Genomic DNA, 15756 nt, shown 5'->3' with positions numbered 1-15756 from the left:
GGACGTAGGAGTAGTAGCCTACGTTGCCTCGGGCGAGCGCCGGTCCGTCCGTGTTTTCCGGGACTGGCAAAGCGAAGAACAGGCCTCAGGGAACTGGGGTAGGGGCAGTGCCCCGAGGGTATACCCGTTCCTGTTTATTTCGGCCCGCCCCCTTGCACACGATGCGCTGGTAAACAGAAACGAATGGAAAACATTACGAGAAACAAAACAAATACCAACAACAACAACACCAACACCTCTGATATCCTAGTGAACATCGGCACCGAAAGTTTGAGTGAAGGTGATGCAAAAATGCAAGATCCAAACCATACGCAGAGGACACCGGCTGCGGAAGTGGACCCCTTTAAACGTGTATCAAAACTAGGCAGGTCCCCAGTTAAGAGTCTTAGCATTGACAAGCCGATACGAGCGAGGTCTTCACCTCCAGTTCTGTGTGATACCACGCCCCAAACAAAGTCTGGACAACCTAATGGAGACTGCATGTCTGAATTAGGGGAGGCTATCAAAAAGCTGGTTGATACGATGCGCCCACCTCAGCGATCTATCAATAACAACATGAGAGATCTTCTCAGTCTAATAGTAAAGCTGCACTCAGGTGCACAGGAGGAGCAGTTAGTAAACAAAGATATGAGACGTAACATCCTTGTGATACCAGCGACTGCGGAAACGACGCCAAAGAGGCCCCACGAAGAAAAGCAAGTGAAGCGTAATACACCGCCCAAGAAGAATAAAACCACTCATAGGGAAGTGTTGAACACGACTGCGTTGAAGACTGATGTCGGCCCAGACAAGGAACCAAAGAAAGATAGCTCCGTGGAAAACAAAGCCGAAGGAAGGATGAAGGATAATAAAAAGAAAGATGAATGGATTGCTGTCAAAAGTAAACAATTAAGGAAGAGTACGCATAAACCCACACCGCGACCTGATGCTATAATCATAGAGCGAACAGGCAATATGTCTTATAGCGACATTTTAAGGGTAGTCAAGAAAGATGATACCTTACAAGAGCTTGGCGAAAATGTGGCAAGGATCAGGAAAACGGTCAAAGGCGAGATCCTAATACAACTTAAAGACGCGCAGATGAAGAACACTGGTGAGTTCAAGACCGACATAAGCAAAGTACTAGGAGAACAAGCACAGATAAGAGCATTAACCCATGAAGTGATGGTGGAAATACGGGATCTTGACGAAATCACCACCAAAGAGGACATTGCCGAGGCTATCCAAAGTCAGATAAAGGAGCTGAAGCATTTCGATAAGGACTCGATCAAAAACATCAGGTCGGCGTACCTTGGAACGCAAACAGCAACAATAAGCTTACCCGCGCGTGAGGCAAGAATATTGCTAGAGGCACGTAAGATAAAAATAGGTTGGGTGGTGTGTAGAGTAAGGACGAAGCAAATTCTGAGAAGGTGCTTTAGGTGTCTCGAATACGGACATTTTGCGAAATCGTGCAGCAACCCGGACGATAGGAGCAAGTGCTGTGTGAAATGTGGAGAAACCGGACATTTTGCGAAGACATGTACCAAAAAACCATCATGTACCGTATGCAAGAAAAATGGGAGACAGAACACCGATCATCAGATTGGTAGTACGAAATGTCCCATTTATCAAGAAGCGTGTAAAAGCAATACAAAATGAGGGTAATACAACTTAACCTGAATCACTGCGAAGCTGCGCAAGAGCTGCTTAGGCAGACAGTATATGAACAGAAGGTAGACGTAGCTATAATTAGTGAGCAACACAAAAACATGAGTGATACGACATGGGTCTCCGACAATACAAGCAAAGCTGCCATATGGGCGTGTGGAGGGAAATCACTACAAGATAAGCCGCTATTAGGTAAAACATTTTTCACTCGGGCGAAAATCAGTGGAATTAACTTCTACAGCTGTTATATCCCACCAAGCGTACCTCAAGGTGATTTTGAAAAAACTCTGGACGAAATTGTGAGGGAAGTTCAAACTACTACAATGAACGTGGTGGCAGGAGATTTTAATGCATGGGCGATGGAATGGGGTAGTATCTGCACAAACAGACGTGGAGATGCCCTCCTCAAGGCGTTTTCGGTGCTTGACACTGCCCCGCGGTATTGAAAACAGTCCTGGAAGCTCTTTTCCCAGCGCAGTCTTTGTATGAAAGACAGCCCCGAGTAGAAGGCCTAGGTGAATTAAATGTACCGATAATCACGGACGTGGAGGTGATTCAAGCGGCAGACAGATTTGGTAATTCCAAAGCGCCTGGTCTGGATGGTATTCCAAATAGAGCCTTAAAAATTGCCATCAAACACAATACAAGAACATTCGCTGAATTGTTTACACGGTGTCTGAGAAAAGGTGTCTTCCCGAGAATTTGGAAAAAACAACGTCTGGTTCTGTTGCAGAAGCCCAATAAACCAGCCGGTGAGCCTAGCTCATACCGACCGCTTTGTATGCTGGACACGACTGGTAAAATTCTGGAACGACTAATCTGTGTAAGATTGGAATCACACTTAAAGGACGAGTATCAGGGACTATCCGATAACCAATACGGATTCCGGAAACAGATGTCAACCATCGATGCCATAAAAAGGCTTACGGTTATCGCTAACGAGGCCATAGAAGGGTCAAGGTCGATGTATGGATCAAAGGAGTACTTTGCAGTAGTCACTTTTGATGTTCGAAACGCCTTTAACTCGGCATGTTGGCCTCATATTATAGACGCCTTAGAACGTAAGGCAACACCGGAGTATTTAGTTAGGATTGTCGCCAGTTACCTCTCTGATCGAGTGTTATTATACGACACCGAAGAAGGACCCAGAAAATATATAGTAACAGGGGGAGTGCCGCAAGGTTCAGTACTAGGGCCTCTTCTGTGGAATGTATTGTACGACAGGGTGTTGCGTCTCCCACTACCGAGGGAGGTAAATATCATTGGATACGCTGATGATATCGCAGTAACCGTAGTAGCGAAAGAACTTGTCGAAATAGAGAATATTTGTAACTATACAGCAGTAAAAATCAAAGACTGGCTTACATCAACAAAGCTGCAGCTTGCTGGTCAAAAAACTGAGGCGGTGCTCATCACCAGCAGAAAAAAGCTGGAAAATATTACTCTTACCATCGACGGCTATAGCATCACGACACAACCGGCGCTGAAGTAACTAGGAGTACTAATAGACACGAGACTTAGCTACAAGAGGCACATTGACAAAGTTTGCGAGAAAGCAGCACGGGTATCGGCAGCCTTGACGAGGATAATGGCCAACATTGGCGGTCCAAGCCAAAATAGGAGAGCACTATTGGCCAGGGTGAGCCAATCCATCATAATATATGCGGCACCCATATGGGGACCAGCCCTACAGCATAAGACGTACACAAAGAAAGCGAAATCAGTAGTTCGACTCAGTGCCATTAGGGTTGCTTGTGCTTTTCGCACGGTATCCCATGAAGCTGACGGGGTCATAGCTGGCATCATACCGCCAGACATTATGGCTATGGAACTCAAGAGAGTATACGATAGGACAAAAAGCGTTAGCAGACGTCTAACAGTTGAGGAGCGGAAAGAGGAAAGACAAGTGAGTCTCAACGAATGGCAGCGACGATGGGATGCAGCAACGACTGGGAGGTGGACACACAGGTTGATCAGAAGCGTGCACATATGAATAGAGAGAGAGCATGGAGAAACTGACTTCTACCTGTCTCAATTTCTGACGGGTCACGGATGTTTTAGAGAATATCTGTATAAATACGGTCATGATGACGGAACGAATTGTTCTTTTTGCGGCAATAGCGAGGAGAACGCGCTACACGTATTCTTTTCTTGTCCAAAATATGAATGTGAAAGAGTGGAATTAGAGAAAATTACCTCGGATAGAGTGACGCCGGATAATATCGTGCTGCACATGATTAAATCAAATATGGTATGGGATAGAGTATGAGCGTGGTCTGCGATAGTCCTCCAAGAGCTCAGAAGGAAAGAGTGTCAACGCCGCGAAAGTAGAAGAATAAACGAAGAGTAGGCTGCGTGCGTGCGTGTGTGAAGAGCCTAATGGCTAAGCTTGGCCTCATGAAGAAATGCCCAACGGCGGTTCCGTGGGGCGTATATGTACAAGCGAAGACTGCGAAGTTAAGGGTTTAGTACGTAGGCGTATTGATCTGCAAGTCCGTATGGGCGTGGGCCCGAATGAGGTGCATCGCTAGCAGACAATACGAATCGTGCATATCGTCCGTAAAAATGACGGTATCTTTGGAAGATTCCCCCTTCGAAATCAAAAAAAAAAAAAAAAAAAAAAAAAAAAACCAAAAGTATAACTTATGTGCGTACACATTTGAATATGAGATGATAGTCTGTTGAGATTGAGATGATAGTCTGAAAAGTTCGTCATCAAGGGTTTTGATTTTCCACCCTCTCGTTTGTACGCTGTTAGTAAGCACACTCCGCCGATTTTGCATTAAGTGTCCAATTTCTATAATAATAGCCTGATGATCGCTATGTGTATAGAGATCACACACCTGCCAGCTTGTTGTGCGCACGAGAGACCTACTTGCGAATGTGATATCAATCTTAGAGCCCCTACCGTTCTTTTCGAACGTGTTTTGATTTCCAGTGTTTAGCAACATTGTGTCTAACACCGAAAACGCCTTGAGGAGGGCATCTCCACGCCTGTTTGTGTAGATGCTACCTCACTCCGTCACCCACGCATTAAAGTCGCCTGCCACAACGTTCATCGTAGTGGTCAACACTTCTTTCACTAATTCGTCCAGTATTTTTTCAAAATCACTCTGGGATACGCTTGGTGGGATGTAGCAACTATAGAAGTTGATTCTACCGATCTTTGCCCTGGCGTAGAACGGTTAATCTACTAGTGGTTTGTCTTGGAAGCTTTTCCACCACATGCCCATATCGCAGCTTTATTTGTGCAGTCTGATATCCATGTGGATTCGCTTTTGTTTCTGTACTGCTCACTGATTATAGTAACGTCTATTTTTTGTTCATACACCGTCTGGCTCTTGAGCAGCCTCGCAGTGGTTCAAATTAAGTTGCAGTACTCCCATCTTTTGGTACTTTTATGCGTACACATGTTTTTTTGTTATGGAGGAGGAATCTTCTAAAGATACCGATAACGGTATGCACGATTCGTATTGTCCACTAAGGTACACCTCATTTGGGACCGCGCCCATAAGGACTTGTGGGCAATACGCCTACGTACTAAACCCTTTCATGTACGGCTCACGGGACTGCCGTTAGGCATTACATCGTGAGTCCAAGCATAGCCATTCGGCTCGTCAGTTATTCATTTTTCTTTAGTCACCGTTTATTCTAACGCTTTCGCTGCGTTGTCACTCATTTTTCGAAGTTCCTGCAATTCAAGTGCCGACCACGCTCGTACTTTAACCCAAATTAGTTTGGATTTTATTATATGTGTATGTGATTGGCGTTGCAACCGTTAAGCCGGTTATAGCCGAATCGACGATAGTGCGTCAGTTATCTCTCTCCTTCGCAGTTCGGCGCCAGTTGGAGATCCCAAGTGTAACCAGGTCGCTCTCCACCTGGTCCCTCCAACGGAGTGGAGGCCTTCCCCTTCCTCGGCCTCCCCCGGCGGGTACTGCATCGAACACTTTCAGAGCTGGAGTGTAGTGACCTAGTCAGCGTAGCCGCTGTTTTTTTAATCGCTGAACTATGTCAATGTCGTCGTATAACTCGTACAGCTCATCGTTCCATCGTCTGCGGTATTCGCCGTTGCCAATGTTCTGAGGACGATAAATCTTGCGCAAAATTTTCCTCTCGAAAACTCCTCGTGTCGTCTCATCTGATGTTGACATCGTCCAAGCTTCTGGACCATAAAGCAGGACGGGAATGATAAGCGACTTGTAGAGTTTGATTTTGGTTCGTCGAGAGAGGACTTTACTGTTCAATTGCCTACTCAGTCCAAAGTAGAACCTGTTGCCAAGAGTGATTCTTCGCTGGGTTTCGAGGCTGACATTGTTCGTGTTGTTGATGCTGGTTCCCAGGTATACGAAATTATCTACGACTTCGAAGTTATGACTGTCAACAGTGACGTGGGAGCCAAGACGCGAATGCCTCCTTATCCATGCGGGAAAAAAGCAGAACAAAGGGCACGGTTGTTGCTTCCGATGATATCAATATCTCTCTTATAATTTTTTCCAGCATCAGGTTAAAGAAGTCGCACGATAGTGAGTCACCTTGTCTGAAACCTCATTTGGTATCGAACGGCTCGGAGAGGTCCTTCCCAATCATGACGGAGCTTTTAGTGTTGCTCAACATCAACTTACAAAGCCGTATTAGTTTTGCCGGGATGCCAGACATCGGGGCGTAAAGGCCTTTTCGTGCTGTCGTAAGCAGCTTTAAAACCGACAAAAAGGTGGTGTGTGTCGATCCTCTTTTCATGGATCTTCTCCAAGATTTGGCGTATGGTGAATATGTGGTCAGTTGTCGATTTTCCAGGTCAAGCCACAATGATAAGGTCAGTTTGTTGACGTTGAGCTTTCGTCTTTCACACAGTACGCTCGATAGAACCTTGTATGCGATATTTAGGAGGCTTATCCGAAGGTAATTGGCGCAGATTGTGGATCTCCCTTTTTATGGATGGGGCAGAGCACACTGAGATTCCAATCGTCAGGCATGCTTTCTTCCGATTGGTGAATCGGGTTCGCCATCTCCTGGTGTTGTGTTATACATTTGCTGCCATTCAGCAGGTCGGAGAAGTGTTCCCTCCATAAACCCAGTATGCCCTGGACATCGGTTACCAGATAACCACCTTGGTCTCTACATCAGGATGCTCCGGTCTTGAAACCTTCGTTAAGTCGCTTCATTTTTTCATAAAATTTTCGCGCATTAGCTTTGTCTGCCAGCTTCTCAAGCTCTCCGTACTCACGCATTTCGGCCTCTTTCTTTTTATTGTATGCAGATGCGTCTCGCTTCCCTCTTTAGCTCTCGGTATCTATCCCATCCCGCACATGTTATGGTCGTTTGCAACGTTGCGAGGAGGGCAGTCTGTTTTCTTTCCGCTGCGAGACGCAATCCTCATCGTACCAGCTTGTTTTCGTCGTTGCCGAAATCTAATTGTTTCGGCTGCAGCGGTACGCAGTGAGTTTGAGATGCCGTTCCACAGTTCCCTTATACCGAGATGCTGATGAGTGCTCTCAGAGAGAAGGAGTGCAAGTAGCGTAGAGTATTTCGTGGCTGTTTGCTGCGATTGCAGCTTTTCGATGTCGAACTTTCCTTGTGTTTGTTGACGGGCGTTCTTTGCTGCACAGCGGCGGGTGCGTATCTTCGCTACAACCAGATAATGGTCCGAGTCTATATTTGGTCCTCGGAGCGTACGCACGTCTAAAACACAGGAGATATGTCTTCCGTCTATCACAACGTGATCGATTTGGTTACGCGTATTTCGATGATATTTCGGGCCCCAGCGCTCATAGGTGCGTGCTAGGCGCTCATAGAAAGCATCTCTGGTCACATCCTCCTTCTCTTCCGTTGGGACATGGGCGCAAATCAGCGATATGTTGAAGAACCTCGCTTTGATGCGGATTGTGGCAAGACGTTCATCCACCGTGAATGTCAGGACTCGGCGACGTAGTCTTTCTCCCACCACAAATCCAACACCGAATTTACGCTCCTTTATATGGCCGCAGTAGGAGATGTCACAAGGACCCACCTTCTTCCGTCCTTGTCCCGTCCATCGCACTTCTTGGACGGCGGTGATGTCAGCCTTTAGTTGTATGAGGACATCAACCATCTGGGCAGAGGCACCTTCCCAATTAAGAGTCCGGACATTCCAGGTGCATGCCCTCAAATCATGATCCTTAGTACGTTTGCAGGGGTCGTCATCAAAAGAGGGGTTTCTCATCCGAGGCTCGGTGTTTGTTTTCATTGGGGAGATTTTTTTATGTGGTGGGTCCTAAGCCCTACGCACAACCGCACAAGCGGGCTTCGCCTTCTCACTTTAGCTCGCCTCCAAACGGATGTCTTTTAGCTACCCAGGCGATACTTGGTCTAAAACCGGAAGTCGTGAGCTGCTTGAGTCATATGCAAAAGAATCGTTCCTGGCCACTCCCAAGTGAATGGCAATCAGAAACTTTCCTCACTTGCGTGAACTTCTACATATGGCCCCATCCCCCATTTTTTTTATCATATGCGGTACGATATTATCCGGTGTCACTCGTACTGCTGTAATTTCTTCCAGTTTGGTTCTCTAATCTTTATACCGCGGGCAGAAAAAGACAATGTGCAGCGCATTTTCCTCACTCTTGCCGCAGAAGGAACAATTTGTATCGTTGTCATGGCCATATTTGTACAGATATTCTCTGAAACAATCAGGACTCCTAAGTACTTCAGTGATCTCTGTGTCGTGATGTTATGCGCGTCAAATTTAAGTGTGACATCTTCAAGCTTCTTCCTACTCGTTATTAACACCGCTTCGGTTTTATGGCCAGCAAGCTGGAGATTTGTTGCAGTGAGCCAGTTCTTAATTTGTACTGCTGTACTATTAGTCAAATTCTTAATTTGTTCAAGCTCCTTTGCCACTACGGTTACTGCAATATCATCCGCGGAAAAGGAAGACACAACACACCGCGGTGGAGTACATTCCACAACAGTGGTCTAAGCACGGAACCTTGCGGTACCCCTCCTGTTACCATATACTTTCTGGGCCCATCTTCAGTGTCGTACAATAACACCCGATCAGACAGGTAGCTGGACACGATTCTCACTAGATAAGTCGGCGTTGACTTTCGTTTCAGAGCCTCTATGATGTGAGGCCAATATGCAGAATTAAACGCGTTTTTTTCATCGAACGTGACTACCGCACAATATTGTTTAGTGCCATACATCCATCTATTTCCTTCTATTGCTTTGTTAGCGATATCAGTGAGCTTTTTAATTGCATAGATCGTCGATCTCCGTTTCCGAAAACCGTACTGGTTATCATAGAGACCCTGGTGCTGTTGTTCCAGATGCGCCTCCAATCGTACACATATTAACCTCTCGAGTATCTTGCCAACGATATCCAGCATGCACAGTGGCCTATATGAGCTGGGTTCGCCAGCTGGTTTATTTGGCTTTTGTAATAGGACTAGCCGCTGCTTTTCCCAAACTTTTGGGAACACACCATTTTGCATACACCTCGTAAATAGTTCAAAAAAGGCCTCGCGTTTTGGTTGATGGCATGTTTCAAGGTTTTATTTGGGATGCCATCCAGACCTAGTGCTTTGGTCATACCAAATCTATCTGCTGCTCGTAACACCTCCACGTCAGTGACTGTTGGTGCGTTTTTTTCGGCTGGTTCTTCTCCTCGTGCCTGTCGGTTTTCAACGGGCTGTGAAGGAAAGGGTGTTTCCACCACCGTTTTCAGTAGTATGGGGCAAGTTGGAGCTTGACTTTTGACACCTTTAATCCTCGACATTACAAGCTTGTACGCATCGCCCCACGGATTTTCATCGATTTTTCCACATAATTCTTTGAAACAGCAGGTCTTACTTTTCTTTATAGCTTTTTTCAGGTCGTTGCGTTTACTTTTGAACCTTTCGCGCAGTTCCGTTTGCTCCGTCGCGCCTCGACTTCTTTGGTATATCCTCCTGGCTTTGTGGCAGTCTCTCCTTAGAGTGTCGATTTCTGCATTCCTCCAGTATACGGGTTTTCTGCAGGCCCCAAATTTCTTTCTGCACATTGAAGCGTTGCAAGCTTTGCTAATGTGTTTCACCAGCATCTCCGCTTGTCGGTCTATGTCTTCCACATAGTTGAGATTATCCTCCAGTGATAGTCTGAAAAGTTCGTCATCAAGGGTTTTGATTTTCCACCCTCTCGTTTGTACGCTGTTAGTAAGCACACTCCGCCGATTTTGCATTAAGTGTCCAATTTCTATAATAATAGCCTGATGATCGCTATGTGTATAGAGATCACACACCTGCCAGCTTGTTGTGCGCACGAGAGACCTACTTGCGAATGTGATATCAATCACAGAGCCCTTACCGTTCTTTTCGAACGTGTTTTGATTTCCAGTGTTTAGCAACACTGTGTCTAACACCGAAACCGCCTTGAGGAGGGCATCTCCACGCCTGTTTGTGTAGATGCTACCCCACTCCGTCACACACGCATTAAAGTCGCCTGCCACCACGTTCATCGTAGTGGTCAACACTTCTTTCACTAATTCGTCCAGTATTTTTTCAAAATCACTCTGGGATACGTTTGGTGGGATGTAGCAACTATAGAAGTTGATTCTACCGATCTTTGCCCTGGCGTAGAACGGTTAATCTACTAGTGGTTTGTCTTGGAAAGCTTTTCCACCACATGCCCATATCGCAGCTTTATTTGTGCAGTCTGATATCCATGTGGATTCGCTTTTGTTTCTGTACTGCTCACTGATTATAGCAACGTCTATTTTTTGTTCATGCACCGTCTGGCTTAGAAGCTCATGAGCAGCATCGCAGTGGTTCAAATTACGCTGCAGTACTCTCATCTTTTGGTACTTTTGATTGCTTCTTGATATAGGGGGCATTTCTTACTACCTATTTGGTGGTCGGTGTTCTCCCTACTCCGGGTTTTTGGTACACTCTTTCGCAAAATGCCCATTATCACCACACTTAACACAACACTTGCTTCTATCGTCAGGGTTGTTACATGCCTTCGCAACATGTCCGTATTCGAGACATCTGAAGCATCTTCGTATATTCAACTTCTCTCTTATTCTGCATACTACCCAGCCTATTTTTATTTTATGTAAATCGAGTAGTTTCCTTGCCTCTAGTGCGGGTAAACTAACAGTTGCGGATGGCGTTCATAAGTATGCCGCCCTGATACTTTTGATTGAGTTTTTATCAAAGTGATTCAACTCCAGTGCCCGGATAGCTTCGGCGATGTCCTCTTTAGTGGTGATCTCGTCGAGGTCTCGAATTTCCACCATTAGTTCATGTGTTAGTGCTCGGATTTGTGCGTGGTTTCCTAACACTTTACCTATCGCGGTCTTGAACTCGCTCGTATTTTTTATTTGCGCCTCTCTTAGTTCTAGCAGAATTTCACCTTTGGCGGTCTTTCTGATCTTAGACACATTTTCTCCAAGTTTCTGTAAGGTGTCATCCTTCTTTACTGCCCTCAAAATACCGCTGTAAGACATATCCCCGGTTCGCCCTATAATTATGGCATCGGGTCGGGGTGTCGGTTTATGCGGTATCTTTTTTGGAGGTCTTTGGTCTTTCCTTTTAACCGTGGTCCAACTATCTTGCTTTTTCGACAAATTTCCATTGCTTTTGATAGAGCTATCACTTTTAGCTACCTTGTTCAGGTCAACATCACTTTTACTGGACACTTCATTATGGGTTGTTTTATTCCTCTTGGGAGGTGTCCTTCGCTTCACCTGCTTTTCTTCACGAGGCCTCTTCGGCGTTGTTTCAGTAGTCAATGGCTGGCTAACAAAGATATTACGTCTTACTTCCTTGTTTGCAATGTGCTCCTCTTGAGCGCTTTCATCTAGCTTGGTTATCAAGCTGAGAAAATCTCTCATATTGTTGTTTATAGACCGTTGCGGAGGGCGCATTACTTCGATCAACTTTTTAATTACATCTCCTAGTTGAGACATACTATCTCCACGTTTTTGTATGGGCGTAGAATCACCCAGCGCCGGAGGCGACGACCGCGCTCTCACCGGTTTCTCTACATTGAGGTTCTTAATCGGGGTCCTACCCAGTTTTGGTGCACGCTTGAACGGATCGGATTCCGCAAGCGTCGTCCTTTGAGAAAGGTTTATCTCTTGCGTATTAGTTGTTTCATTCTGGCACTCAGTGCCGCTGCTCACAAAAATATCGTTGTTGTTACTTATACTCAAGATTTTCTCCATTGGTTTATATATTCCAGCGCATCGTGTGCAGGGGGGCGGGCCGTAGTAGACAGGAACGGGTATACCCTCGGGGCACAGCCCCTACCCCAGTTCCCTGAGGCCTGTCCTTCGCTTTACCAGTCCCGGAAAACACGGACGGACCAGCGCTCGCCCGGAGCAACGTAGGCTACTACTCCTTCGTCCAATGCACACTCCTTGACCAGGGCCCGAAGTAGGTGGTTACTGATACACACCACGGCTGACACCTCGGCAGAGCACGCTCAAATCTCCCTCTTCGTCCCGTCAGCGGAGAAGTCGCTGTCGACACTTCAAGGGACTCCCAGTGCGCCGCGATGTGTACCGGTCAGTTTAAGATCACAGCCGCACCTAACGTGGTGAACAGACGCTGACCAGGAAGCCGCCCATTATGGGTCCGTCGCGCCTGGGTTTTGTGTTGCACATAATTCTATGAGGCGGTGCCGTTTCGCCACAGTCACAGGAGTTTCAGAGGATTTGCCAGCTTTTATGCCGCATCCTCCGCTCCTGTCGCTCATCATCGGGGGTTTGCTTATTGTTTTATCTTATCTCGCAACTAACCTGCTAGTACAGGCCGTTCGGCTATCCGCGACTTGCCGACCCCCCCGGTAGCTTAGAGCCCAGCAAGGGTATCTGATACAATTGCAGCAGAACCCCTTCCGGGGCAGCGGAACCCCTTCCGGCATGCGTACAAATGTGAATATATTTATACGTACACATGTGAATATGTCACCAACCAAAAGTATAACCTATGTGCAATATGTACAATCATACATGTGCGTACACATGTTTTTTTTTTATTTCGAAGGGGGAATCTTCCAAAGATACCGTCATTTTAACGGACGGTATGCACGATTCGTATTATCCGCTAAGGTACTCCTCATTCGGGCCCACTTCCATTCGGACTTCCGGAACAATACGCCTACGTACTAAACCCTTAACTTCGTCACATTGCTTGTATTTGACCCTTGGAACTGTCGTTAAGCATTTCATCATGGGTCCAAGCTTAGTCATTTGGCTCGTCAAACATGCCTATCTGGTCTACTCTTCGTTCCTTCTTCTGTTTTTGCTGCGCTGCGCTGCCACTCTTTTATTCTCAGCTCCCGCAGAGCTATCGCAGACCACACTTTCACTGTATCCCACACAGGTTTTGATTGAATCATGTACTAACCAATATTGTACGGTGTCAGCCTATGCGTTGTCAATTTCTCTATATCGGTTCTTTCTCTATCATACCTGGGGCAGAAAAAGAAGATATAAAGCGCGTTTTCTCCATTGCTCCCGCAAAATGAACAGCTCGTTCCATCGTCATGCCCATATTTGTAGAGATACTATCTAAAACAACCATGGCCCGTCAAAATTTGTGTCAGATAGAAGTCGGTTTCACCGTTCTTCCTTTCTAGCCACGCTTTCAAACTTCTAATTAGCCTATGAGTCCACCTGCCTGTTGTTTCCGCGTCCCATCGCTTATGCCATTCGTTAAGACTCGTTGCCTTTCGTCATTACGCTCGCTATCTGTAAGTCGCCTGCCTATAAGTTTCGATCTGTCAAATACTCTTTTGAGTTCCATCGCCATTATATCTGGAGGGATGATACCCGCTATAACCACAGCTACATCGTGTGATACAGTTCGGACTGCGCAAGATACTCTAATAGCACTAAGGCGCATTACCGACTTTACTTTCTTGGCATTAGTTTAGTGTTGTAGAGCCGGTCCCCAGACGGGCGCTGCGTACATTATTACAGATTGGCTCACCTTAGCCAATATTGTTCGTCTATTTTGACTTGGTCCGCCAATGTTGGCCATTATTCTAGAGCAGCTGTAAAACGCGCCTTTTTCACAACATTTATCAATGTGATTTTTGAAGGTAAGTCTTGTATCTATCATGATACCCAGGTATTTCAACGACTGCTGTGTCATAATATTATAGCCATCGATGTTTATCGTAATATCTTCGAGTTTTTTCCTGCTTGTGATCAGGACCGCTTCGGTTTTCTGTCCAGCAAGCTGCAGATTGGTTTTCATGAGCCAGTTCTTGATTTTTTGTGCGGTGTCGTTACACAGATACTCGATTTGATCGAGTTCTTTCGCTACAATGGTTACAGCTATGTCATCTGCGTAACCTATAATCTGTACTTCTCTCGGCAATGGAAGGCGCAGGACTCCGTCATACAGTACATTCCATAACAGTGTCCATCGTCAGTGTCGTATAGTAGCAGCCGATCGGAGAGATAGCGGGAAACAATCCTCACCAAGTATGCCGGTGTTGCCTTACTTTCGAAGGCACTTAATATATGGGGCCAAATGTGCCGAGTTGCACGTATTTCGGACATCAAAAGTGACTATTGCACAATATTTCTTGGTGCCATACAACCATCTGGTACCCTCTATTGCTTTATTTGCGATGTCAGTGAGCTTTTTGATCGCATCAATGGTTGACCTCTGCTTACGAAAACCGAATTGATTATTGGATAGACCCTGGTATTCTTTCTCTAAGTGTAACTCTAACCGTATACATATTAGTCGTTCTAATATCTTGCCAATCGTATCCAGCATACAGAGTGACCGATAAGAGCTGGGTTCGCCGGCTGGTTTGTTTGGCTTCTGTAACAAAACAAGCCTCTGTTTTTTCTAAATTTTTATGAAGACACCTTTCTTTATGCACTGCGTGAACAATTCAGCGAATGGTTTCGCGTTGTGATTGATTGCAATCTTTAACACTTTGCTTGGAATACCATCCAAACCTGGAGCTTTTGCGTTACTAAACCTTTTTGCTGCTTGAATCACCTCCTCTTCGGTGACTATATGTAGTATGTATGTATATCTCAGCGAGTTGGCCATCTAGTCGCGGTCGACTGCGCTCTAAGGGCTGCGCAGGAAATAAAGTTTCCACTATGGTTTTTAATAAGTTGGGGCATGTTGGTGTTTGCCCTTTACCTCCCTTGATCTTGGACATTACCATTTTATAAGCATCGCCCCATGGATTTTCATCTATTTTTCCGCAGAGTTCCTTGAAGCAGGCTGTTTTACTCTTTCTAATCGCTTTTTTCAGTTCATTACGCTTTCGCTTAAAAACTTCCCGTAGCTCTTCATGCATCGTCGACCCCTGACTCCTTTGATAAATCCTCCTCGCCTTATGGCATTCACTTCTTAAGATTTAAATTTCTTGGTTCCACTACTATACGGGTTTTCTGTAGGCTCCATTTTTCCTTCTACACATAGCCGCATCACCTGCTTAACTAATGTGTTTCACAAATATCTTTGCATCAATGTAAAAAGAAAGTTAAGTCCTTCAAAGTTAGCGGTCAATCCTAAAAAATTTCAAGGCGACAAGCCAATCAAAAACAAACCTGAGGAATTAAATGGCAACAGATTTGCCTTATTAAGCAAAGGTTCGGACGACGATGCGAAGGGTACCACCACAGTCGCGAATGCTAAACCACCGCCAATATATTTGCGGGAGCGTAGCTCAAATGCACTTGTTGCTAAATTGAGTGAAATTGTAGGTACTAATAATTTTCATATAGTGCCTTTAAAAAAGGCAATATAGATGAAACTAAAATACAGTCGTACACTGAGAAAAGTTTCATGGACATAGTTAAATATTTGTCAAATAAAAATAAGAACTATTATTCTTATCAACTGAAGAGTTCTAAAGGCCTAGTTATTGTAATTAAAGGTATAGAGTCTTCTGTAGATTCTAGCGAAGTCAATGAAGCTCTTGAGGAATGTGGCTTTGAAATTAAAACTGTTGTAAATATCTTCAACAGAAACAAAGAACCACAACCCATGGTTAGAATTAAACTGATGCCGAATTCTAACCAGCTTAGAAAGAACGAAGTGCATCCAATATACAATTTAAAATATTTGCTGCACCGTAGAGTAACCGTTGACCACACAAAAGAAA

General features: G+C 45.3%; 2 protein-coding genes across 3 annotated transcripts in view; both read left to right on the top strand.

The window, feature by feature from the left end:
* Nucleotides 1–15756, top strand: part of LOC105219329 (synaptic vesicle 2-related protein) — a 469576-nt gene that overhangs the window by 343361 nt on the left and 110459 nt on the right. The gene's annotated exons all lie outside the window — the stretch shown is intronic.
* Nucleotides 181–1643, top strand: LOC128922628 (uncharacterized). The gene has a single exon (XM_054233808.1). The coding sequence runs from the start codon at nt 184–186 to the stop codon at nt 1639–1641; it is 1458 nt and encodes a 485-aa protein (XP_054089783.1). The 5' UTR covers nt 181–183; the 3' UTR covers nt 1642–1643.

This window comes from Zeugodacus cucurbitae, chromosome 6 (assembly GCF_028554725.1).
Source record: "Zeugodacus cucurbitae isolate PBARC_wt_2022May chromosome 6, idZeuCucr1.2, whole genome shotgun sequence".
Taxonomy (NCBI): domain Eukaryota; kingdom Metazoa; phylum Arthropoda; class Insecta; order Diptera; family Tephritidae; genus Zeugodacus; species Zeugodacus cucurbitae.
The sequence above is the reverse complement of the archived record's forward strand: the minus strand, read 5'-3'. Positions and strand labels throughout refer to the sequence as shown.